This window comes from Mustela nigripes, chromosome 2, assembly GCF_022355385.1.
Source record: "Mustela nigripes isolate SB6536 chromosome 2, MUSNIG.SB6536, whole genome shotgun sequence".
NCBI lineage: Eukaryota > Metazoa > Chordata > Mammalia > Carnivora > Mustelidae > Mustela > Mustela nigripes.
Genome location: NC_081558.1, coordinates 110,281,281 through 110,305,873, shown reverse-complemented (window position 1 = coordinate 110,305,873; position 24,593 = coordinate 110,281,281). Strand labels below are relative to the sequence as shown.

General features: G+C 45.4%; 1 protein-coding gene across 3 annotated transcripts in view; it reads right to left on the bottom strand.

The window, feature by feature from the left end:
* The window catches only part of MASP1 (MBL associated serine protease 1), a 65,181-nt gene that overhangs the window by 18,035 nt on the left and 22,553 nt on the right, over positions 1–24,593 (bottom strand). For all 3 annotated transcript variants that reach the window (XM_059391311.1, XM_059391309.1, XM_059391310.1), the window contains 8 exons: positions 18,755–18,932; positions 16,997–17,128; positions 14,628–14,824; positions 13,004–13,151; positions 11,582–11,700; positions 10,519–10,597; positions 4,171–4,308; positions 3,214–3,288 (listed from right to left, as the gene is read on the bottom strand). In XM_059391311.1, coding sequence (XP_059247294.1) covers positions 3,214–3,288; positions 4,171–4,308; positions 10,519–10,597; positions 11,582–11,700; positions 13,004–13,151; positions 14,628–14,824; positions 16,997–17,128; positions 18,755–18,932 — 1,066 coding nt within the window. The remainder of the gene's footprint in view (positions 1–3,213; positions 3,289–4,170; positions 4,309–10,518; positions 10,598–11,581; positions 11,701–13,003; positions 13,152–14,627; positions 14,825–16,996; positions 17,129–18,754; positions 18,933–24,593) is intronic.

Sequence of the window (24,593 nt, the reverse complement as noted above, 5' to 3'; positions counted from 1 at the left end):
CCCATCTATATATAGGTCAATGTCTTGTCCTATATCCCAAAGTGCCTCATTACACATAAAAATCATGGCCATGGGCTCTGCAACTTTTTCTTCTTCAGCCTAAAGGACTCAAGCTGTGAATGCGTGCCCAGCGTACTCAGGGTTAGGGAAAGGTGGCATAATCTACGAGCAATGATGCATAGGCCCTACTCTGGGCCTCCCATCATTGCACCCAGGAACCCTGTAGTACCTTCAGGGGAAGAAGAAAGGTCTGATCAAACTTCATTCCACTGAGTTGTACCCCGAGCATGCACATGCACCACCAGCCTCCTGTAGCCAAACGCCTTTGGCCTATGAACCGGGGGTCTTCAGCACCACTCCTCCGCTGGCTAAGAACAAGCTCACATGAGCCTTCCCAGCAGGGTTATTAGGCCCTAGAGGTAAGCCTGGCATGAGTGTGGGCTTCCTCCTCCTTGCAAATGGCCAGGCTACACTCTTTGGTCCTGGATACTTTCAACAATCCTTCAAAGGCCAAGGAACATTTGAATTTTCTTGGGAACTTTGGGATGTCAGGCTTTCAGCAACCTAATGCTTTTCAGATGTTCTTCTTCCTGAAGCCAAAGGCTTCTTCCATGATCCTTAGGCACCCTGTCATTCACACCAGGCCAGATGTGAGCTGACCTTTGCTAACTTTCTGTTGCCTCATCTTTCAGAGTGGAAGGCCAGGCTCTTGGCTCCAAGTCGCAGCCTATGAGGTGACATTTCAAGGCAATCTGTGACTGGCCCTACACAATAGCTCATTTAGTGCTGAAAGGCCCTCAACTGGTGAAGGCCAGGACTGTGGTTGAGTCCATGCTTACAACAAAGCCAGCACTGAGCAGTGCCTTTCTCTAGTGTCAGAGCTGCAGAAGCTTGGAGAACCACTAATTTACAGATGTAGAAATCGAGATTCAGAGAAGGCAAGTGACATACTCAAAGTCATTAATGACAGAGCCAGAAGAAGAGCCCTTTTCTTGTAACTCTGGAATCATTTTCTCCACTAAAGTCTGTTTTTCTTCTTGATATGCTTTTGTACTTTCAAGAGGTTGAATGATGCAACAAGCCTTGTGAGAACTCACTGAAATGAGGCCATTATTTTTGCTGCTACCATTCTCCATCCACTCTTTTCTGGAATAAAGGAATCTTCTTGAGAAACTAGAGCTGGGCTTTATAGCCCTGGAGGTAATGAGGGAGGGCCCTTAAAACAAAACTGTGATATTTTAGAATTCTGGGTCCATGAGGATATCATGAAACACAATCAGAGTCAAGAATGGCTCAGCATTACTTGTGTTGATATCAAAGTCTTGGCTTCACCTTCGAGCTCTGCCCCTAACTCCGTGGGTAGCCTTGGACAAGTCATTGCCCCTCACTGATCCTCAGTTTTCTCATGTGTCAAATGAAGAACAAATACTATTTGCTTAATATGATTCCTTGGAAAAGTGGATATAAAGATGCTAGATAAAATGGCTTTTTCCTTTCTGGCTTGTTTCTGTGTTCAATGTTGATGTTTTAAGAGAGAAGAATTTAGAAATCTCTGGCATGGTCCCATGGTGAACCGTGGTTCTTCCCAACACCACATATTAAAAGAATTTTATGGCTCCCTGTCTCTGTTTTATATAAATATAGAGGATGATGATCATTAAGGATCATAGAATGTCATGGATCACCTTATCCAGCTCCCTCACTTCTGAGATATGGAATCCTAGCCTCAGAGAGGTGAGATTACTTACCAAAGATCACAATAAGAAAATGACAGCACCAGGATTAGGACCCAAGCCCCTGACTCCCAGCTCAATGACTCTTCCCCTTCAAGAGGTTGCAGCATGGCTGCCCGGGATGGAATCTGCCTGAAGTGCTTTTTCCTTCGGCCCACATGATATTTTAGCAAAACGAGAATTAGATTTTTCCTATTTGCCAGAACTCCACCATTCCCCATCCTCTCTGAGTGTTCAACTGTGCCCTTGGGTGTGCTCCGGGCTAAGCCTAAATGAGATGATGGGGATCAGCACAGAATGGGTATGTTGACCTTTCCTCCACTCCACCTCCTCCAAGTTCTTTCTTCATCATAAAGCGCTCCCAAATGAAGTCTTCCGAACTAGTTCTCACCCCTCCACTCCCAGACTTCCACATGGAATGAATTCTTCCTTCTCTAGAATCTCATAGCAACTGCGATGGCCAACATGGAATGCTAACATTTTCTTTGGTTCTTAAGTATAATGATAGACAACTCCATAGTCTTTACATTTTAACATCTAAATCTGATATCTAGAAGCTTACTGAGTGGATATGGAGAGTTACTAAAATGCACCCGGTTTTCCCAATGCTCTTATTCATAAAATACAAATGTCAGCCAACATTTAACTATACTGTGAAGCTCCTGCTGTTCAGCAAACATGCAGATGGGATTAGCATCGATCCCCAGTGCTGTCCTGAACAGTTGTGTCTTTCGATTAGTTCCGTTTGATTAATTAAATCAATTCTGCTATTCTTGCTTATATTACAAGTATAAAGTTCTGTGCCATGACTGTTATTTATTTATTTTTTGGATGCAGATTATTTGTTTCACCCTACAGTGTGCATTTGAGGCTATAATTTTCTAGTAAGTTGATTTGAATATAAGTGTGCACTATGATTGCAATGCAAATCACCCATACTTTTAATGCTAAAGCAAATATCTACAAAATGTCCCCCAAATCTCTATGCATGGTGATACTTTCTATTATCAGAAAATTTTTTTTTCATTTTAAAGTGGGGTCAGTGGGTAAACCATGGGTCATAGCAGTCCGTAAGACTTGAACAGGTTGCTCTTTGGAAGAACTTCTTTCTCTGTCCTATAATTATGTCTTATGTTGCTAATCTCCTCTACAGCACAGTTAGTGCTTGAGGACAGGGTGCCCACTTCCCTGATTTCCCTGGTGCACAGGAGGTGCACACACAAACCTTTGCAGGGAAAACCTGGTGGGAAGGGAGCAGAACTACAGAGAAAAGAGACCAAAGGCTTTTGATGTAATAGCACAGGCTGAATATAGAAGCTGGTTGGTTTGCAAAGGTGTGAGGTTGGGCTTCTCTATCTTTGGCTTTCTGAAATATCTTTTAACAGAAAAACAAAGCATCATGGTCCCCATCCCCACCCCATCGACAGCCAGAGCACTGTGGATGGGAGACCTGGAGAGAGAGGACTTGAGACTCAGGTACCTGGCAGGCATGTGGGCTGGCTTCTCCCCAGTACTTCATTCATCCAGACTCCTTGGGCAGAACAGGTGTATATACCTGGGAGAGTGAAAAAAGGCAAGAGAAGAGGGAGAAAGGGTTGATTTGTAGTACATGGAAAATAGATCTGGGTTCTTAATTCTTCTATGGTGGACAATTGTAAAGACATACAATTGTAAGAGACCAAATGGTCTCTCTGAAGCCATTCTCTTTAAGCCAGTCCTCCCTGCAACCTCAAGGATCTTTCTAAAATGGGAATCTATGCTTTCCTTCTGCTCAGAATCACCAACGGCTCCCCATTGCCCTCAAAAACAAACAGCACACTCTTCAGCAGGGAAGCTGAAGCTCTACACAATGGGATGCCTGACTGTTGGCACCCCCTCACCCCTCCCACATCCGCCTGGCCCCACCCCCTAGCGGGCACTTCCTCCCCCTAAGGCACCTGCCACCCCCTCTGCACACCCCCCTCCTGCCCTGCCCCAGTTCTCTGTGGCTTACTTGCCTTTCCTCCTTTCCCCACTTAATAATCTCTTTAAGAAACCACACTGGTGTCCACTATCTTGTCTGAGTCTTACATTAGCTCTGTGAATTATACTGCTGTTCCCCTTTTGGAAAGTGAGGACTTGGAAGCTTAGAGAAATTGGAAGAATTTTCTTAGCACCAGTCTGTGGCAGAGGCAGAACTGCAGGTCTTTGCCATCTCCCTGAGGGTTCCTTCTTTGTCAGGGGCTCTGGGTGTGCATGTGAGGGTGCTGGGGTGCCCTGTGCCCTAACCCCTGGGACACCAGCCTATGGCAGAGAGAGGTGAGACATGCCCTCAAATGTTTCTCCTCCCAATTCTCCCCAAACTTCAGCCTGTGGTCTGGTGCTGCAGCCCCCAGTCTAGCCCTGAGACCCCAGTGGTGAAAGGCGGAAGGGGGCTGGTTTAGCATGGAAGGCTCACCTGTGATATTGTGGAGCATCTGATAGTAGGGCTGCTGGCAGGAGTATTGGATCTCAGATTTATATGTGGTAAGGTTGTTCCTGGTGGAGAAGGTAATCAGCCCATGTTTCAGCTCTGCTGGGGCTCCACAGTCTGCAACTGAGAGAAGAGAGTGACACCCCTCAATTAGCCTTTGCTCTTCTTGAGGTCATATGGTGCGGCTGACTTATATAGACGTGCAGGTTGTGCACTGCACACAGGTGTGGAGAGCAATGTTATAGTCTATGAGAATGGTGCAGGGCCTGTGCAACCATGGGTGGCACTGCTTTTGGGGGGTCTCTCCCATCCACTGTGGCAATACCGTGTGACCAACTCACCTGGCCTGGTGTCAACTCCAGGGCAGGGGCAGGACTACTGGGATCTAAGCAGGGCCCAGACTTTCTCCCCCATAGCCCTTTTCTTGACTTTTAGTTCTATTGTGCAATCCTCTTGGTCTCTCCTGCCCAAATACGAAGACTCCCGCTCGGAGGGAAAAACCTCTGGCTGACATAAACAGAAGCAGCTTCGGTTCTTCCTGACGACCATGTGCTGAGTAAGAGCTGTTAACGTGCTCACATTGGTGCTTGGCATACAAAACCCAAAATCAAACAGAAAGAAAGTAGCTCCTGCATGAGTACACGGCCCCACCCTGTCAGCTCTCCGTAGGCATCTTGCTTGGTCACAGAAGGCAGGAGGGTGGGTTGTGGAGTAAACTCAGTTTTCATCCTTCACCTGCTTATGTTGTCCAATTGCTGGGGGCTGGATGTTGGATCTGGCTGTAGGACCCTGCTCCTCAGAGGTGGTCTTAGGGGCATCGCCTGCCCAGAGCCTGGCATGAGTCTCCCAGAAGCCAAGTCACAGGCTGAGGCCCCAATTTGTCAGGGCCCCCTCAAAGCCTTCTTTTAGTGGGGGGTTCTCATTTCTAAGGAAATCTTCAGTCTAATAGCCTATGCCAGAGTTGAAGAGTCACAGAAGAATCATAGAACTTTGTAGCTGCTAAGGGACCCCAAGGCAGACAATCCAGAGTATCATCTTGACTTTGCAGATGAGCCCAGAGAGGAGACTCGACTGGCCTATGGTCACACAGTGAGTGTGACAAACAGAAAACTAGACCTGACTTTAAACCCAGTGTTCTCTTAAGAAAACCAACTGACAGTTCTTAAGGATCTGTGTTGTACTTAAAATGGCTTAAAATCAATATTAATGGGGAAATGATGGACATTAGCTATTAACCTCCTGGTAATTTCAGAGGGCAGCATTAAAAAAAAAAAAAAAAAAAAAAAAAGAATTTCCAGTTTCCCTCGTTGGGAAAGAGAGGGCAATTTTCCCTTAAGATGCTACCCAGAAATTGTAGTTTTAAAGTTTAGAACTCTAAATTCAACATTTTGACTGAACAAAGAGTTACCTGATCTGAAGCCCTCCACTCTGGCGGAGAGGGGTGAAGGCTGAGAGTAAAAGCAGATGTCTCCTATCCACCAGGAAGGCAAAAGCCAAGAGAACTGGCTAATGTTTTGTCTTGACCTCTAATCCCCTTGGACAAATTGTTCCCTTTCATTTTGATCACCCAAAAGTGGAGATACTCTTCCACTCTGTGTGAGTGAGAGTCAGCACTGGGATCACAAGAGGCAGTAATATATATATATATATATTATTTAAAACCATAACACAGTTTTAAATGTATTTTCCTGCTGAGTCTCAAAGCAGATTGATTTTTCTTCTTCTTCTTCTTCTTCTTCTTCTTCTTTTTTTTTTTTTTTTTAAGGAAATGCCAATGAGTGGTGCCTGGATCTTGGTATTACTCTTGTCTCTCTTAACTTTGTTCTAGCAGCTCATTTTGCCTAAAGTATTCTCTGGACCTAATACCTAGTTCCAGAGGGAGCAGTTGAAGTGTTGGCCTTGGACACGGCTAGCTGGTTAGGCTACTGAGAGCCTCCCTTGGCTGGCAAGGGAGAGATTTCCTGAATACAGGGCCTAGCTTTCCTATCACTTCAGAGAAGTAACTTCGCTGGCCCTATAGCGAGATAGAGGTGAGATGCAGTATAAGATAGAGGGTTGCTTCGGCTTGGGTGTGGTGAGTGGGGTGGTATGCTTGTACCCCCAAGTCTACCATGGCAGATGAATGACCATGTCTCTTTGGGACCTAGAGACGACTTCCTTTTCCTTATGGCCTTGAGCCCGGCACAGTCAAAGATGTTAAACCAGAACCCGCTTCCTCAGCTGGTCTTGCTTCTTTGCCTTAGGAAGGGTCTCATCCTCTCTCTAACACTCCCTCTGGCCACTTCCACACCCCGGAATCACAAGGCCCTTCCCTTGTCCCTCCCCTTGGCCTCCCTTGCTCATCATCCTCTGGGATGGGACGCACCAGTCCACATTCTGTCTCTGCCGTCCTCTCTGGCTGCCGTTTATTTTCCTTCAGACACATCTTTCTTGAGCCACAGTCCCGAGTGTATTCTGCCACAATCTGGGACTTCCCGGAGAATGATACACCATGGGCTCCCCCGGCCCTCCGGCCTCGGGGTGGCCCCCTACCCCAGTGCCTCTTGGTCCCCACCCTCGGTGTCCCTGGGTTCCAGCATCACAGACCCCTAACTGTGCTACTCTCTCGCCTGCTTTCCCTACACGGGAACCTCTGGGGTCCATGCTCTGGCCTCCCTGAGGCCTTGATCAAACACTGCTTCTTCTTGAAAGTCTTTTCTTAGTCTTCTAATTGGTTAGGGTTGCCTCCTCATTTCTCCTTACAGGGGTTCATCTCTCTGGTGCATTTTATCTTATGCTACTCAGGATTGCCATTATGGCGGCCAATATAAAATCTTCTGCCTCTATTAGGATTTCCTCTGTCTCACCGAGTACAGTATCTGTCACACTTTGGGGGCTTACACATACAGATTGAGCTGATGTTCATCTCTGTTGCCCACCTCCCCTCTGCTCTCAGGGGCATCCTTATCCTAGGCTGACACCACAAACTAGGTACCTGCCCTTGTCCACCCTTGCAGGGCTCTGCCTGTGTCAAGAACCCATTTAATCAGCACACAGACTGAGCAGTCCCAGCGTAAAGCACGGCTTCTCTGATGCGTCTGTTCTGGTTTTGTTCAGGCTGAAGCAGAGATTCCCGCCACCACCACAGAGCCCTTTATCATGTGACCAGTGATGTCCCATGGCTCGGAGGGTGAGGACTGTGGCTTTTGAGGGTGATACCTATCTTTTGAAACCTTTAATCAGGGAGTTTTCAGAAATGCGAGATTTGTAAGCCCCAGCCCAGAGGACAGATCTTCAGATAATGCACTTTCACGCCTGTGTTAGGTCCACATGGAATAGAAACTTTCGTGGATGAGGCTTTGTCTAGATTTCCTGAGAAACCTACGCTCTAGGACTTAGTGTTAGTTTCACCTACTCATGGTTGTTAGAAAGGAGCAACAGATAAAAATAGTAAAGTCATCAAGTCACAGGCCTTCTGGCCCGTTTCAGCTTCAAGTGTGGAGTGGATTAGGAACCAGGGCCCACTTTGACCTGGTCAGCCAAGGACCACGTAGTTATATATGAAATCTTGCGTCTCTAGGACCAAAGTCATCTGTCCTTTGAAAAGAGTACGGTTCACTTGGAGGTGCTTAAAAAACCAAAAATTCCTCCTTGTCCTTTCATTATTTTCCAGCGTACTGACTGAAGGACGGGTGAGCCCTCCAGGGGGAAAACTGTTCTCTACACAGCAGTTTCAACTGCTCGACTGTGTTGTCTTGTTCAGCATCCACACTAATCCGCACAGGAATTGGAAATGGAGTGTTGGTGGGGTGGGGAGGGGTGCAGGAGCTCTGGGGCCCCAGGGTCTCGTGAGTGGTCCATTCCTGGACGTCTGCACTCTGTGGGGTCCCGTCCTTCACTCTGTCTCTTGCTCTGACCCGAGTTCGTTCTCCTCATCCATTTCGGTTTCTGCCACCGGGGTGAAGATCAAAGAAGGGTCAGGAGGTGCAGGCAAAGGAAGCAGAGAGAGGAAGAGAGAGAGAGAAAGAAGAGAAAGAGAAAAATTAGCAAGCAAAGCAAGAAACAGTTCATGCAGGAAATACAGAAATCGCCCCACGAGGCTGATTAAGAATGCAGTTGAGGTACAGCTGGTGTGGGTGAGGGTTTGGGATTGTGGAATTTGTACCACTCTGAGAATTTGCATAGTCATAAGTCCTGGCTCATAAAAATTACAGCATTCTGCCCCTGGAACGAGCTTTGTATTCATCTGGTCCAAGCCTTCATCTGGCATACGACATTAAGGGTGGAGTGGAACTTGCCTTGGGTCACCATGACAAGCTGGAGGCAGGGTCCGGACAACCACCCATAATTCCCACTTCCTGTCCCAAGTGACTTCACTACACATGCACACTTCTTGTCTGTTCCCCACCTCTTTCCCCATAATCCTTCAGGGCTTGAAATTTCTCAGTCTTGCTCATCCTTATACCTCCCTTAGGACCTAGCATGGGGCAGAGAGATGCTTAGTAGGAACCTGCTCAGTGAATGAGCAGAGATGCCAGGAATGTCTGAATGGGGATTCTAAGAATCCTAATCCAGGCTATCCTGGAAGAACCAGGTCATATTCAGGAGAAAAAAAAAAATCTTCTTTTCTCTAGTACAAAATGACAGGCATTCTTTAGTATACTAACATAAGTCACATGAGACGGTACCATCAAATACAGTAGTGTGTTGTTCTTACCATAACTTCCATTATAATTAAAAAAGCATGCATGCGTTATTAGGGGAAAATTATTATTCAAGTTTTCTGCCTTCCAAAAGCATGAATGAGAGAAAAGCCTCTGCCAAATGAGGAGGTTTGTTTGGTGTGGAGTGGTGGTGGCGGGGTGGGAGGGAGAAAGACATTTTTATGGGGCTTTCATTTATTCCCAGTTGGTCCCACAGGTATGATATGTACATTAACTCAACTGGTCCTTTGAATAATCAAGAATGCAGGAAACTGAGGCCAAAAGTCTGAGTGCATGGCTTGGGGACATTCAACGGGTTGAGTCTGGATTTGATCTAGAACATCCTGACTTTAAACCTACCCTACCCTCTACACACCACATTCTTTTTTCCTTCCTCCTTCAGAATGCCCCCTTGCTTTCCCCTGCCCAGTGCTTCCCACAGAACTCAGTCCTAGCACTACACGCGAGCCACGTGTTGGACGAGGTGCGGGATGTGTCTCCTGGCATTTGAGTTCCTCAGATTCTGAACCTTGTCTTTTCTATCTGAGTTCCCTAGAGGCACCCGGAGAATGATTGTTGAAGCCATAAGATGCCCCCCTTTCCCACATTGTGCTCTGACTCCAGCCACATCATCTTGTTAAAAAAAATTTAAAGGCAAATATTCTCAAACATTCTGCCTGGGATTTGCCTCAAGAGAGTTCACCCTGACAGTGTCCCACGAGGCTGCGTGAGTGGATCTGCCTGCCTAGGGAATTTGAGCCTTTCAGAAGAAGGGACAAAGACACCACAGTTTATATGCAGTCATGAAATGCAGCCGGGCGGGACCAACCCTAACACTTGACTTCTTCCCTGTCTGACCTAAAGCCAATCCTCCCCTTTGTCCTTCTCTCTTCCTCCCCTTCCCATAACCACACCTCCCTTCCTTAGTCCTGCTGTAATGAGTTTTCTAGAACTGTGGTCTTTACAAGTCTCGAACTAGAACTACCTGGATAAGGGGACAGCGTGACAGCTGGTATATTTTTACAATGCTCACTAAGTGAGCAGTATTTGAGAAATGCCCCCAATATGTTCTAGAGTATTAAGGCTAGTTCAACTTTTTATTTTAATTTGAGGTGAAGGATCTTGTCCGTGGTTGCATCTGCATCTCAAGAGCCAATACAGAGCTGTGTCCCCTGCTTTACACAGACCCTTTGCACTAACCTCACAGCCTTTCCTGACAGGCCCTAAATCATGAGCTGTTCCAGAAACCTTAGTGGGTATGGCTGATGGCCACACGGAGATTGGCAAGGTCATTGAGCTCTGGGCACTGGTGCTGAAATAGTTTCCTTAATTAGCAATGGCCAGAGCTCATTTCAAACCTGGGGACAAGCTACTCCTTTAGCAAGTTTGGCAACCTGTCTGTAGGCAGAGGTGAAATTAGTATTTAGGAAGTAAACTGGGACCAACAAGAAGGTTCCTTCGGAATCTTGGTATCTTACTGCCCAGAGAAACAATAGCCTTTTGGTCTAGCCCTTATGTGTTTGCTGAATTCCTGCCCCCAACCTTCTTTGAGAGCACCTGTTAAGTTTTCACCTTTGTGTGGTCTCTAGTTAGAACCCACCAGTGCTGGGGAGCTCATTGTCTTTATCACAGACCAATTTTGTTTTCTTACTTTTACAGGTTGGGATCCTGTTACTCCATGTCCCATCCTTCAGACACTCGATCTGGAATGTATCCATCTCCACATTATCCTAGGAAAAAACATGAAGAAGTTGTGGCCTTCGAAGGAGGTTGTTTCCCAGTATAACCAGCTCAAATTCCAAAGCCAGTTGTCCTTGACCGAGATTTTTTAAACACGGTCCTCCAGGGGCAAGGTCGATGATAGGAAATAGAGAGTTGCTGAATTCATGGTCCCTGTTCCTACTCTGGAGAGGGGCAAGGACTGTGTGGAAGAAAGGGCTTGGACAACTGTCTGAAAGGGGAACACTGTACCTCTGACTCCTGTTCTAGAGCCGTGGCTCTCAAACATAGTAGACATCACTATCTTTTGCACAGACCACTGCCCTCCCGGCGCCCCCCCCCCCCCCGCCCCGCCCCGAGTTTCTGATTCAGTGGGCCTGGCTTGGAGAACATGGCTTGGATTTCTAATAAGTGATGTGATGCTGTCGTGGGGACCCTACGTGGAGACGCATTCCCTGAGAACCCTCCTCTAGCTTGGCTCATGCCAGTCTCACCTGGGTAACATAACAAAAAACCAATCACCGACCCTTACCCAGGGATTCTGCTTTAATTCACCTCAAGTGAGGGGCCTGTGAGGTCATTTCATATTATTTTTAAATCAGCCAGGTGATTCCTAGGAGAGTGAGCACCATCTGTCTGCCATCTCTAAAAGCTCTCCTTCCTGTCCCAGTCTCCCCCAGTAGGCCTGATTGATGAACTTTGTTAATGTTGTCTGTCCTGATTGTAGGGATGAATGAATCTTGATTTGTTTTTGATATTCAAATCAGCCCAAGCTCTGATAGAGGACTTCTGTGCCATTTCCAAAGGTGAAAATCTGGGATGCATGCTTTGGATTTTCAAAGGACTGGAATTTCTGGAACACGTTGGAGGTTTATGGGGAAGTTAGGGAATCCTATGGTGGGACCATGACAAGCTCTGGAAGCCCATCGGCCTTGGGAGGCCCTAGAGCATTCCTCTGGCCCGGTGGCTCTTCCTCCCCCAGCAGGACCCTGTACCTTCAGCATTTTGTAGCCTGTGTCACAGCTGATGAGCACCTGGTCTTTGAAGGAATACGTGGTTTGTAGGGGCTCAATTTTCCCGTGGACAGGAGGCTGTGGCTCTGGGCACTCATTCCCTGGTGAGAACAATGAAAGGACAGTGGGTGAGAAAACAAGGAAAAGTCTGTAACAGGCAGCTGGCCCCTGGGGTGCAAGTTGTGGTGCAGGGGAAACCCACAGAACTGGGTGTTATGGGCCTGCACCTTCTAGGCCCTGAAGAGTTATTCTGGAAGCTTGAGCAGCTGACTTTCCAACTTGGACCTCTAGTTCCTCATCTGTAAAACGAGGTGGTTGGCCAAATGATTTCATCACGACTCAGGGTTGGGCAGGATATTAGGTGTCATTGAGTGCAACCCTTGTCTGAGGCTGCCTTTACAACATCTTCCATAGTAGACACCAAACATCTTTTTTATTCCTACAGTGACAGGGAACTCAATACCTAGCAAACCTTTACTTTTCTTACTAGACTCCTCTGATCAAAGGAACAGTATTTTTCTATTCAATTAAAATCTGTTTCCTTGTAATTTGCTCTCACAGGGCAGAATTTGTCCTTTTGGGCTTCTCAGGATGACTCTAATTGCTTTTTCTCCCCAAGACCATTCTTCAAAGAGTTAGAGACACTGTGACCATACGCCTCTGAGCTTTCCCTTCCAAAGGCTACATTGGACTGGATTCCCAGGCCTGAGTTTACCCCTGACAATTTTTCCTGGACAAACTCTCCCTAGAATTGGACACCAATGTGATAATGCAGGAAAGACCAGGTGGCACAAATTATATCAGATCTATGAGCTGGATTAGCCACACCCAGCACCCTCTTCTTCCTCGGCTTACTGCAGACTTCTGGGGTAAATGGCTCTCCCAGAGTTTGGGCCAGGACAGGCTGCCTTGGAGTACTGGGGAATGACACCTGTGGATGCTATCAGTCTGTGGCCACAGGAGTCAAACAGCCATCATGAAACAGTATGAGCTTTGGGCCCACACTCAAATCCCTGCCCCAGCCTTGGAGAGAGCTGAACTGGGAGGGTTCTTTCCAGGCCCAGTGAATCAGTGTGAAAGAGAAGAGTTTAGGAAATAAGGTGGGGTTTTGTTTGTTTGTTGTTGTTTTTTAAATCTGCTTATGTGATTCTGAAGTGTAGTAGGTTTGAAAGCTATGTCTAGTCTAAACCCACCATTATTGCTTCTCTTGCCCCCATTTTATGGATGGGAAACTAAGTCAGGAGGGAGCATATACCTGGCTCCACACTCCTCTGTAGCAGAGCTGGGGGTCCTGCCACAACCCCAGGGGAGTCCCAAGCCTGTACCCCTCATCTCTCAGCCACTGCCCCATGAGGGCTGAGCACAGTGAGCAAGCATGACCCACAGAGAGAGAGGCCATGTTACCTGTTGCCCTGTACGAGAGCCTCCAGCCCCGGTTCTCCCCTGAGTTGTCGCTGCGGAACAGGATCTGGACACTGTGGCTCTGGGTATTGATGGGTTCTGGGGCTCTCTCTCCACAGAAGGGCCCAAAAACATTTGGACCAGCTTTAATCTATGAGGAGCAAGATGGAGAAAAAGGGTTACATCTGAGCAGTGGTAGCAGTTGCTGGGACCATCTCTATACTGAACCCCAGTTTTCTGGAAGCCTCCATAGGAACCCCTAGTGTGTTTTTTAGTGGGCATCACCATTCACCAAAGAGTTCCATCTCCACTCTCTCACTTACAGATTACAACAATCTTGGTAGTGGATGAGGCAGGCTAATAACTCTCTTCTCAGAGATGAGCATTCCAGGCTCAGAAAGGGACAGAGCCCTGTCCAGGGGCATAGGATAGAAAGGGCCTCTGCTCTCACAGAATCTGCAGTCTAGTCAAGGATGGCAGGGATGGGGGAGTGGGACTAACAATAAATGACAAGCAAAATAATTACATGTGGTGGCACAAATTATAAAAAAAAAATCAGGATGATATATACATATAATATAAATATATCCTATATATTTATAATTTATGTGGTACAATCGGTGTAACCTAATTTATTATTTATATATTAGATTAAACTTTACTTATTTTTGTAATAAAACTTCAAATAGGTGGTCACAGATGGCTTCTTTGGTTGGATTTAAGACATAAGGAAGAGGGGAAAATACTTTCCAGGCAGAGAAAACAGCATATGTAAAGGTTAAAATCAAAGGTGGGAAAGGACCCAGCAAGTATTAAGAACAGAAAGGAAGCCAGAGTGGCTGAAGCAGAGGGAGAACCATAGCATGAAGTAGGAAAGGCAGGCGAACACCACATGGTGTTGAGGAATTTACATTCACTTCCAAGAACAACCCTGATTTAATCTGGCTTTTATAAAGCTCAGCCTCGATGCCGTGGAGAGCAGACAATGTAGGGCAGGGGTGGAGGCAAGAAAACCAGATGGAAGCTTTGCAAGAGAGATGATGGGGTTTGGCCTGGGATGCAGTCCGTGGGGAATGGAGAGAAGGAAGTAGGCACTATTAGCTGATCTGGATTTTCGGACTCCCAGGACCAGGTCCTTCCTGTGTCTCTCACTCTTTTTCTTTCCATCTCCAAGAATCAGGACTCCCAAGCCCTCATCTGGTGACTTCTACAATCCTGGGTGATATCTCTATCTTATCACCCTTATTGTGGATGGGTGAAAAAGTGAAGCCCCATGAAATTAAGTACCTGGAGAAGGCTCACAGCATAGCTCCTGAGCTACTGTGTGTGGTAGGCAAAATTCTAAGATGGTCCCCATGACCTTCACTTTTGGTATTACTTCATGATGATATCATATAACTTGGCAAAAGGGATTTTACAGGTGGCCAAGAAGTTAGCATTCAATCAGGGAAGATCCCTATGCTGGATCCGATTAAGCTGGTAGATGGTATTTTAAATAATGACCTCTTGGGAAGCAAGCAGCTTGATCCCCTATCCTGGGAGAAAATAAAGGGCCAAGAATATCAATTTTCCCAATTCAACCAAGATTTCCCAGCATCTCCAGGGCGAGCATCCATTGTAGGCTTACCTTGATGTAGTCATAGGGGCAGGACACCTCAGGATGATCCTCAATGTCGAAAATGTCCTCAAACTGCAGGCTGACCATGAAACCTTCCTCTAGCTCTATCGTGTAGAAGCATTCCGAGCTCTTAGGATAAGGGTTGGGGAAGTCAGGGCTGGTGATCACGCCGGTCCTCTGGGTAAAGAGGTTGTCACTGCACTCCACTGTGGGAACATACCAGAGCAAAATGGCACACCAAAACCAAGGCCACAGCAACCCCTTTCTTATCTGTTACTATATTTTTCCCACTGGTCCTGAGAGGCAATCAGGGAAGGCATCACTATCCCTATTTTACTGATGGGTAGAATTAATTTATCCAAGATCACACATCTAGTAATTTTCAGAGTTAAGACTCAAAGGCAGTAAGTGTGAAAGCCTTCTCATCAGATTCTCTGGTATTGGTGAGGGGAAAGGAGAGGTCTGAGATGGAAAGGTTTTGAGACAGAGTGGGAGGGGGAATCAACTGGACCTCTTTTTCTTGTTCTCCCCTCAGCCCAGAACTCCATTCTCTGTTCAAAGTCTTCCTGATCCCTCATCCAACACAGGATCCTCACACATACTATCACTCTTTGGCGTCTAACCTTGCTGTTTTTCCTCTTGCTGCTGACTACTACCTGACATTATGTAGTATATTTGCTGGTGTATTTTCTTGCCCCCACTAAATTGTAAGTTCCCTGAGCTCAGGGATTCTGCTTTGTTCCCCACTGTAGCTGCAACAAAGGACCCAGTGTCCTGGGGTCATGGCCATAGCTTAGCCCTGCAAAGGCCCTTTATTGGCCACCAAAACTTTCTCCTTGGGCTGACCCATCTTAAATCTGGGATGTCAATCCTTTCTAAGCCCCTAATTATTGTGCACGTTTGCAAGTGAGAAAACTGGCTCAGAGAAGGGGCACGGTTAACCTGAAGTCCTATAGCTTTGAGCTGCAGAGCATGGTTAAGAGAATCTTGAATCCTCTTGAATCCTCATCTCTTTTCATTTCCTACCCCAAGCACTCTCTGGGGGGTGACATCGCCCCCATGGGGGCTAAAATTGTTTGGGGTTTTTTTTTGGAGTGATTACTCTTTTTATTCATAATACACAGATGGACAGAGTACATAAACACATATATAGTATTACCTGTGGTATTAAGGTTTCACAGCTAGTGGAAATTAGGAAGATAATGTTTAAAAAGTCTCCTGGAGGCAGAGGAGAAACTGAAAACAAAGATACTGAGAAGCTCTACTCATTCTCAGCCCTCACTGTACTTAGCATGTAGTAGATACTCAGTAAACACCTCCAGAATGAAAAGCAGAGAAAATAGAGCCCTCTTGAAGAAACCTCCTGTATGTGCCTGCTTTATAATGATGAGTCACATGGGTTTTGTTTTGTTTTGTTTTCCCCTAGAAGCAAGGGAATCTTTTGAAGGAGGAAGGAAAGGAGGTCTTGCTTCCAGTTTTGCTCTCCTCCAATGATCCTCCACGTGGTTTCCATGAGACTCTCCTAAAACACAAATCCTTATCCTGTAACCATCTATACTAATCTGCTGTCAATACCTCAGACTCTGAGTTTTTGCAGAAGCTCTTCTCTCTGCCTGAAGCACCCTCCTTTTCCTTCGTCTTTGTTCTCTGCCAAGGGTCACCATCTCTGGGACATGTCTGCTTGCGACGCAGTGTAAACTCAGGTAAGATTGTACCAAGCCCACACTTCTTTTACAGCACTGATTACATTTCACCATTTTCTTCTGTGGCAATGACCCCACTAGCCAGGGAGACCCTCAGGGAAAGTGGATGAAGCCTTCTATTTGTCCATTTCTCCATCGCTGCCCTGCCTGGACACAACAGCTGGGTGGGCATGTTCACTAGACAGGAAGATGAAGAGAGAAGGAATGGGGCATTTTCTTGCTGTCTCTCTTTGTCTCTCTCTTCCCACACCTTTCCTTTGGACTGAGGTTCTTTTGATCACAGAGGAACTTGGGAGGCCATGGGAGTGAGGAGAAAAGGAATTGCTGGGTGAGGCCAAGCTCATGGCTCAGAGCAAGGGGACCAGGAAACCCAGGTTTTCCCATAACTTGGCCAGGCTTGTTACCTGCAGTAGGAGAGCATAAATTCCTGCTGCTGAGGAAGAAAGAGGGCCTAGAGGTTAGGGCTTCTCAAATGTGGTCCTTTGGGCCCTGAACCCAGACTTTCCAGCTGGTGGGCATTTCAGCATCTTCGTCCATGTGGTATCTGAGGCCGAGCTCTCTGGCTTCATTTCTAATTGTTCCTACTCCGTATCTGTCCCTCCTTGGAGCCTCCCCTAATCTTATTGGAAAACATGGCACAAAATGGTGGCATGTAGTGTGATCCCTGGGCCCCACCTCGGCAGGTCCTGTTGTCTGTATGGAGGAGGTAGCCAAAGCGGCAGGAGCAGTAGTAGCCGCCGATGTAGTTATGACAATAGTGGTCACAGGACAGCTCCTCATCCTCCCGTTCGGTGCACTCGTCCACATCTGCAGGGCAATCAATCCATGTGTGAGGATGAAGACAACAGCCACCATCTACAGAGCACGTTGTATGGGCCACTCCCTGTGCTAGCTTCACATAAAGCCCAAAAGTAGCCATTCCTTCCCTTTACAAATGAGGAAACTGGAACTCAGAGCAGCACAAGGCAACTTACCCAAGATGGCAGAGAGCCAGGTTCAAGGCCAGGCAAGCTGAGTCCTCGTGATGCCAGTACCCTTTAATGCTTGTGGTAATAGCAAGCAGGACTGTCACCCTCTTACCATCCACATTCCACAGATGATGAAACAGAGACCTGGGGCCTTTAAAGAACTTACTCCATGTCACAGAGATGGTAAGTGGTGGAGTCAGCATTCACAGCCAGGGAGGCTGGCTCCAGAGCTCACTCTTCACGTCTAGTCCATGCTGCGCCTCTCTCTTTATGTCACTTCCCTCAGCAGTGGAAATGTAAACATTAAAATGTATGTTCTCAACCCGATTTAAGGATTTGATGGTATATTTTTCCCCAACAGATACAGGAATGGCCAAAAGGCACATGAAAAAATGCTTGACATCATTAGTCACCAGGAAAATATAAGTCAAAACCATAATGAGGTACCACTACATATCCCGCCAGAATTTTAAATTTTAAAAATTGAAAAATTGATAACATCAAACTCTGATACATTGGTGAAGGAATATAAAATGGTACAAAAACCCTTTGGAAAAGGTCTGGCAATTTCTTGTGAAATTAATATATAGTCCTTCTCTATGACCCAATAATACTACTCCTAGATATTTACCCAATACAAGTGAAAGCATATGTCCAGAAAAAGGCTAGTACAGGAAACCTCTTTAATGAGAACCTCTGTAAGGAGGTTGGCTCTGTAAGGAGAGCCAAAAGAATGGATAGAGCGCAGGTGTCCATCAGTGGAAGAATGGATAAACAGATTGTAGAATATTTATACAATGGAAAATTGCTCTGCCAGGAAAGGAACGAATTATCAATGTGTTGCAACATGACCGAACCTCAGAAACTTTACCCTGAGTAAAAGAATCCTCACTTCCAGAATATACTTTGTGCATATTCATTTATATAAAGTTTCAGAAGAGGCAACACAAATCTATGGTGGAAAAAAATTGGAACAGTTGTTGCTTCTAAGGGAGATGGGAGCAGAGTGTGATTGGGAAGGAATATAAGGGAATTTTTCTGGGTCAGTGGTAAAGTTCAATACCTTGTCAGGGCTTTGGGTCACATACAAATAAATTTCTCAAAAATCAACAAGTGCAAGTGCGCTTAGGCTTGTCCATTTCATTGAATAAAAATTTTACATTCAAAGAAAGAAAATTATAGATAGATATTGCTCTTCACCAAAATGATTTGCATGCTAAAGTATTTAGGAAAAAGTGTACTGCTGTCTGCAATTTACTTTGAAATGCACCAAAAAGGATGGATTGATGGATAGATAGAAGATAGATGGGGAGATATATGATAGAGCAAATGCAGTAAGGCATTAATGGCAGAATCTCTATGGTGAGTATGTATGTGTTCCTTGTGAAAAAGAAAGCTTATGGTACTTCTAGTTTTTAGAGAGAAAGGGAGACCTGAGGATGAGCCATCCACTTCTCCAACTTACCCACGGCCATGTAGTGGGCATCAAAGCCTGTGAATCGCTCCTCATTGGAGAAATCTGACCGGAAAGTGATGGACATGAAGGAGCCGGGGGAGAACACGACTTCCTGGCCAGGGGTCTGCTCTGTGTCTGTAGTCTCCTGGCCACAGAACGTTGCTAGCACCTGCTCTTCTGTTTCTACCTTTGGGGTCAAGAGAGAGGGAACAAGATAAGTAGCTTCCCAAATTAACTTCCCTGCTGGTCTCCAGGAGAAAAGAGGGAGAGTCTGCCCACGAGTATACCAGGCAGGCTGAGAAACCCAGAGAAAGGGGATGCAGGATTCTGGGACTTGAGGAATCACACAGTATGGGTTAAGTCTATGTGCCTGTTTAGTCGGTGCTTCATTAACTTGTGTAAGTCCATCAGAAGTAGCTTGACATCTGTCATTCCTATAGACAGCAAAATGGCTTATTTGTTGAAAATAACTCAATATTAGAATTCAGAAAGAGTTAGATAACTTCACGGGTAGATTCCATATGCAACAGGAACTGACCACATTTCCAAAGGTCAGTCATTGAGCATTCAGTGGGTGCCTGCCTGTGAGCAAAGCATGGGAGCTGTGCATCGGGAGACAGGGTTTAGTCAGACAGAAACACACACACAGGACTATTATACAGCGCGACAAGGGCTTCAGCAGGGAACACAAGCACTGGGAACGCGCACTTCGGAAGGAGATGAAAGGATCAGAATGGAAACTACAGGAGAGCGGACACTTTGTTTTCTTTGCAGATGCGTTTTCAGTGCCTGGAGGTGGAGGTGGAGGGAGACCTGGGGCATAGCAGTTACCCAACAAACGTTTGTTGTCAAGAACTAAAATTTGAGGGGTGTTCTGAGGACAATGAGAAGCCAGGGAGTCTGTAGGGATTATAGGAGGAGAAGTACATTGCAGGGTAGGTTGAAATGAGATTATGACTGAGCTGCTTATGCTCTCTCTCAGATAAACAAATTAAAAAAAAAAAAAAAAAAAAAAGACCTAGCTTGAACACCATAATAACACTGTGTGACTCTTGCTTCTGTGAGTAAAGGAAAGACATGAAAATGTCTGAAAAGGGAAATTGTGTAAATAGAACTATATTTAATAGGTGGTCTTCATAATTCAGGAATGACTGGAATCTTCTCTGAAATGGTTGTTTGTGTTAAGACTCAGAGGCAAAAATGACCTATTTGCTGAAAGAGTTCCCTACTTTGGACGAGCCGGAGGCCCTGTGTAAATTCAGGGACCCAAGTACAGATCCTGAACTGGTTGCATAAGCTGATGTTGTGTGAGTTTGGTTTGGGAAGCACAATATAGTAGCTGGTTGGTATACGTATTTGACTATGCATACTTGGTCTACCTACCACTGTATCGTTTACACTAACTGGCTTCTTTAGAGGTTGTGTTTGTGTTTGCAACCTCTAGATTAACATCTTAGCCAAGATGCATGAGAAAATCTCTTAGCTAGAATGACTCTGCTGCCTTTCAAAGTCACTAAAGGAAAGTTCTCAAAGGCTCTGCCTATCTCTAGTAGCTTCTAATGCATTCATTGTTTTGTTCATTAGTTTAGTATGTCAGAAGTATCTTGACATTTGACACTTCTGTTTTGAAACTAATGATTTATTTATTTAAGATAAGTAGGAGTTTTAAAGAAAAACAATTTGCCTTGGCAACAAAGCACAAGGACAATTAATCACTAACTTTGGGAACTGAAGTGTAAACAGAAGATGAGATCATGGCTTTGCTGTTTATTTCTCTTCTCTGCAGATACTGACCAAACTCACACCAGCCTTATTACTGTAGACTGTACCTATCTGCACACAGTCACTTCTTCGACCACCATGGCTGGTTTATTATTTTGGTTATCTGAGTTTTCCAGATAGCTGAAGTTTTACCTGACTATAATTAATTTATTGTTATTATTTGATGTAATGCTTTTTAAAGTGCTTTATTTTTTCAAAAAAAATATTTATTTATTTATTTGAGAGAAAGAGTGAGCAAGAGAGGAGAGAACACGAGACGGGGGAAGCAGCAGAGGGAGAGGGAGAAGCAGACTCTCCACTGCACAAGTGCCAGATGTGGGACTTGATAACAGGACCCCTGGATCATGACCTGAGTTGAAGGCAGGTGCTTAGCCAACTGAGCCACCCAGGCCTCCCTTTCAAAGTGCTTTATACAAATCCCTGATTTCTTAGGTGAAACATGCTAACTCTTTTTGGTGATCCAGGGACATTATTATGAATGTCAACCACCTTGGGGATATTGTGTTGTGTCATGTTACCTGCCCTGCATGGAACAACCCCCGACCATAATGCCTTTGCAGTTCTTATGTCTCCCTTATGTAGTGTTTTATTTTGTGTCTTTTTATTTTTTTAATCAGTCTGTTAACTGAAATGTGTTGTAAAATAGAAATTAGTTAAGCTGCTCTTATTAGAACTTAATAAAAATAAGACTAAGTAGGTTTAGAGTGAAGACTTAAAATAGGCATGAAGGGGAGACCACTGTCTTAGTGACTTCTATTTTGGAGTAGTATAAGGTAGATAGACCTGGCAGTTGGAGGTCCTGGGCGTGTTCCTGACTACCATAAACTGTTCCATGACCGCCTGCTCTCTAGTTCTCAACTATCCACCTGGTAGAGCAGGGGTTTGAACTAGCTGATCTATATGTCCTCTTCCAATCTGATGTACTGGTATTCTAACAAGTCATCATGCCCATACATTCAATGGGCCAACTAGAAAATGGTGAGCAGGAGTTTTGACACACTGATTGCTTTCTTTTGAAGAACTCGATGAACTTGAACTTCTTCGTGATCTAGAACCATGTTATACCAAGTCAGCTACTTAATGAATAGTGATGCCTTGAGCATTAACACTTCCAGACTCTACAGCTTCCTTTCTGTATTTTTATATCCCCAAAGTTTCTGTAGATAGGACACTTTCCATGTAGCTACTCTCTGTAGTACCAACCAGAGATAACATGGATCAGGGGAGACCTAATGAAGATCTGTGATAATAAACTCTCTTGTAACTTGCAGGATAAAGGACATTTTCATGATGGCAGATAAACAGTCATCACATGCAGAGCCACAATATTGCAGAGAACAGGTAAGCATGTTCCAGCTGAGGCCTATGGAAAATCTGAGCCATCCCTACCTTTAGGAGCAGGGAAGAGAAGGCTCTGGAAGCTTAGGAATTCAGCCTGCAGCTCAGAATAGAGTCTTAGAATATCAGAGCTGAAAAAGAGGGACCTTTAAAAGTTATTTCAACCACCCTCCAGAGGAAACTGAGGTCCAAAGAGGGCCAGTGACTTGCTCAGGAGTAGAGAGATAACCACAAGCATTTCCTGATATCAGTTTTGCTGTTGGAACTCTTCTGACCCTGAAGAAAGGAACCCACCAACCCAGAGAGTATATGACAAAAGACATAGGCACTTTGCCAAGACAACTTTTCTGGCTCAAGGGCCTCTTCAAACTTTATCTTGGGTGCATGGACTGTCTCCCAGAGAGGATGTGGCTCAGTGACAGCTCCTACCATAACCCAGATGGGGGTGGGGGTGGGGTCACTGACCTTGGTTAATATGTGTAGCCCCCTGTTATGAATTATAAAATTCTACAGAAATCATTTACCTCAATTACAAGCAGAAGATTGAACCATTGCTTCTGTTTGGACTGTCCCATTTCTAGGGTCATCATATTAACATGATGGAGAGAAGTACCTTATCAAATGAAGACATGGAATTCATCATAGAGAACCATCTGGCTGGGGATCACAGACTCTTCATTTTTCTATTTCTTATTATGGCAACCATATCCTTTCAGGCTATTGTCATTTAGGGTGCCAACACATGGATGCATGTCCTCAATTTGTGTTCTTTCAACTCAATTCAAAAAGTATTTATATACCAAATTCTGTCTGGACTATAGAGTGGAGGATGCCAAAAATTATTTATTTGTTGCATGAGCTTAAAGAGCAAGTCCCCTGCCTTGAGGAAAGTGAAATTTAGTAGGAGAATAATATAAATGCTCAAGTGGGTATGTGTTAGGGAATTGTCAGGTCATAGTTATTGCAGTGAAAGATAGGAAGCCCCAGGGGGTCAAAGAAGGAAAAAAAAATGACATTGAGCTGAAGGGAATCATAAAAAATTTAGGAAGAAGAGAATGTTCTTTGAGTTGAGGCCTGAAAGATGAATAGGACTCAAGGAGATGGAAATAGTAGGTGGAGGGCAGGCAGTAGCTCTTATGCTGAGGGAATAATGAAATCCCAGAGGTAGTCAGGGTCTCAACTGTCCCTTCCTTCTCACTACCACCTGCCATAGGAAAGGGGTTCTGTTGAGGACAGGGAGCTGGGAAGAGAGATCTAAGGAGAAGAAGCCAGAGTCTGTTTTCTATGAATTTTCACCTGTATAAGCCGCACAAACCTTGGCAAAACTAAGGCAGGACAGCAGACACGTTGTCCCAATTTCTGTGGGAGGACAGCTGCAGCTGTTCTCCACATTTCTGTAAAGTCATTTCATCAGAGTTGAACAGATACACTGACAGCTATCTACCAGTCCCTGGAGCAATGCATGGAAAAGGTAGCTCAGGAATGATGGTTCTCATTTTATTTTACCTTTGTATTTTATTTTTTGAAAGATTTTATTTATTTGACAGAGAGAGAGAGAGCCAGAGAGAGTACAAATGGAGGGAGGGGTAGAGGGAGAAGCAATCTCCCCACTGAGCAGGAAGCCCAATGTGGGGCTCCATCCCAGGACCCCGGGACCATGAACTGAGCTGAAAGCAGATGCTTAACCGACTGAGCCATCCAGGTGCCCCTGTTCTCATTTTATAATGGGAAGCCTTGAAAGCCACATGATTTAAATGAATCAGGCTAGGTCATTATCTACTGAGTAGTGACCTCAGGCCAATAACTGCAGCACCCTAATTCCCTAACCAATAACCTCCTTCTCCTTGAAGGCTTGAGGCAGGCAAACAAAGGCTGTACTACAGACCCAGAAACCTCAAGGCTTTTCTTGTCAGTGTCCCCAGGCTATATCCTGGAGCTTCTCTGACATCTTCTCTGGGCTTTTGAAGAACTTCTCGGAATTAATGTAGTCAGATAGTCATGGAGTGTCCTGGATTGTCCTGCTGTAAATTTAGTTAATCTGGAAACTACTCCCCAGAATCTCCTTTCCTATATAGTTCTGGAGTAGAGTTGGCCAAAGGAGACACTTGTATGAGTTAGGACACAATAGTCCTTACTGTCTGAAGGTTGTTTTGTGATCCTACACAGAGATGGACAGATGTAGATGTGCCCTATAGGTTCCAGCTTGTCCTCACTCTCCTCCACTCTGTATCCATCACTGCTGGAAACTACTGCTCTGATGACCAGCAATGACCTAGACCTATCGCCAGATACTTGTACGTGGACCTACTGAGGTAGGAGCTGCTCGAAGCCAACAACTGCTCACAGAACCCTCCCTGCTGAACCCCCTTCACAGGCCCACTTTGGCTCCTTAGATGGTCTTGAATTCTCTCATTCCCCAGCAGATGCCAACATCTCCACCATGCCAGGGCTTCAGGAGCTGATTAGTGACTATGGTCCTCCAACGACCAGCCCCACCCTTCACTGCCACAGCGCCTCCTCTAGTCACGTGATTTCGGATACCCAAAATAGTGATTACCTCACATTGCTCACAGATGCTCTGCTTTTCCTCACGGAACTCTGGCTGGTACAGTTACTGGAATCAGAAGTCCAGTACTATAGTAACAAACAATTAAGACCCGTGGCTTGGGTTTTGGATTGGCAGCAAGTAGAGACTGAAAAAGCAGGGACAAACTGCTACAGGAAGCTT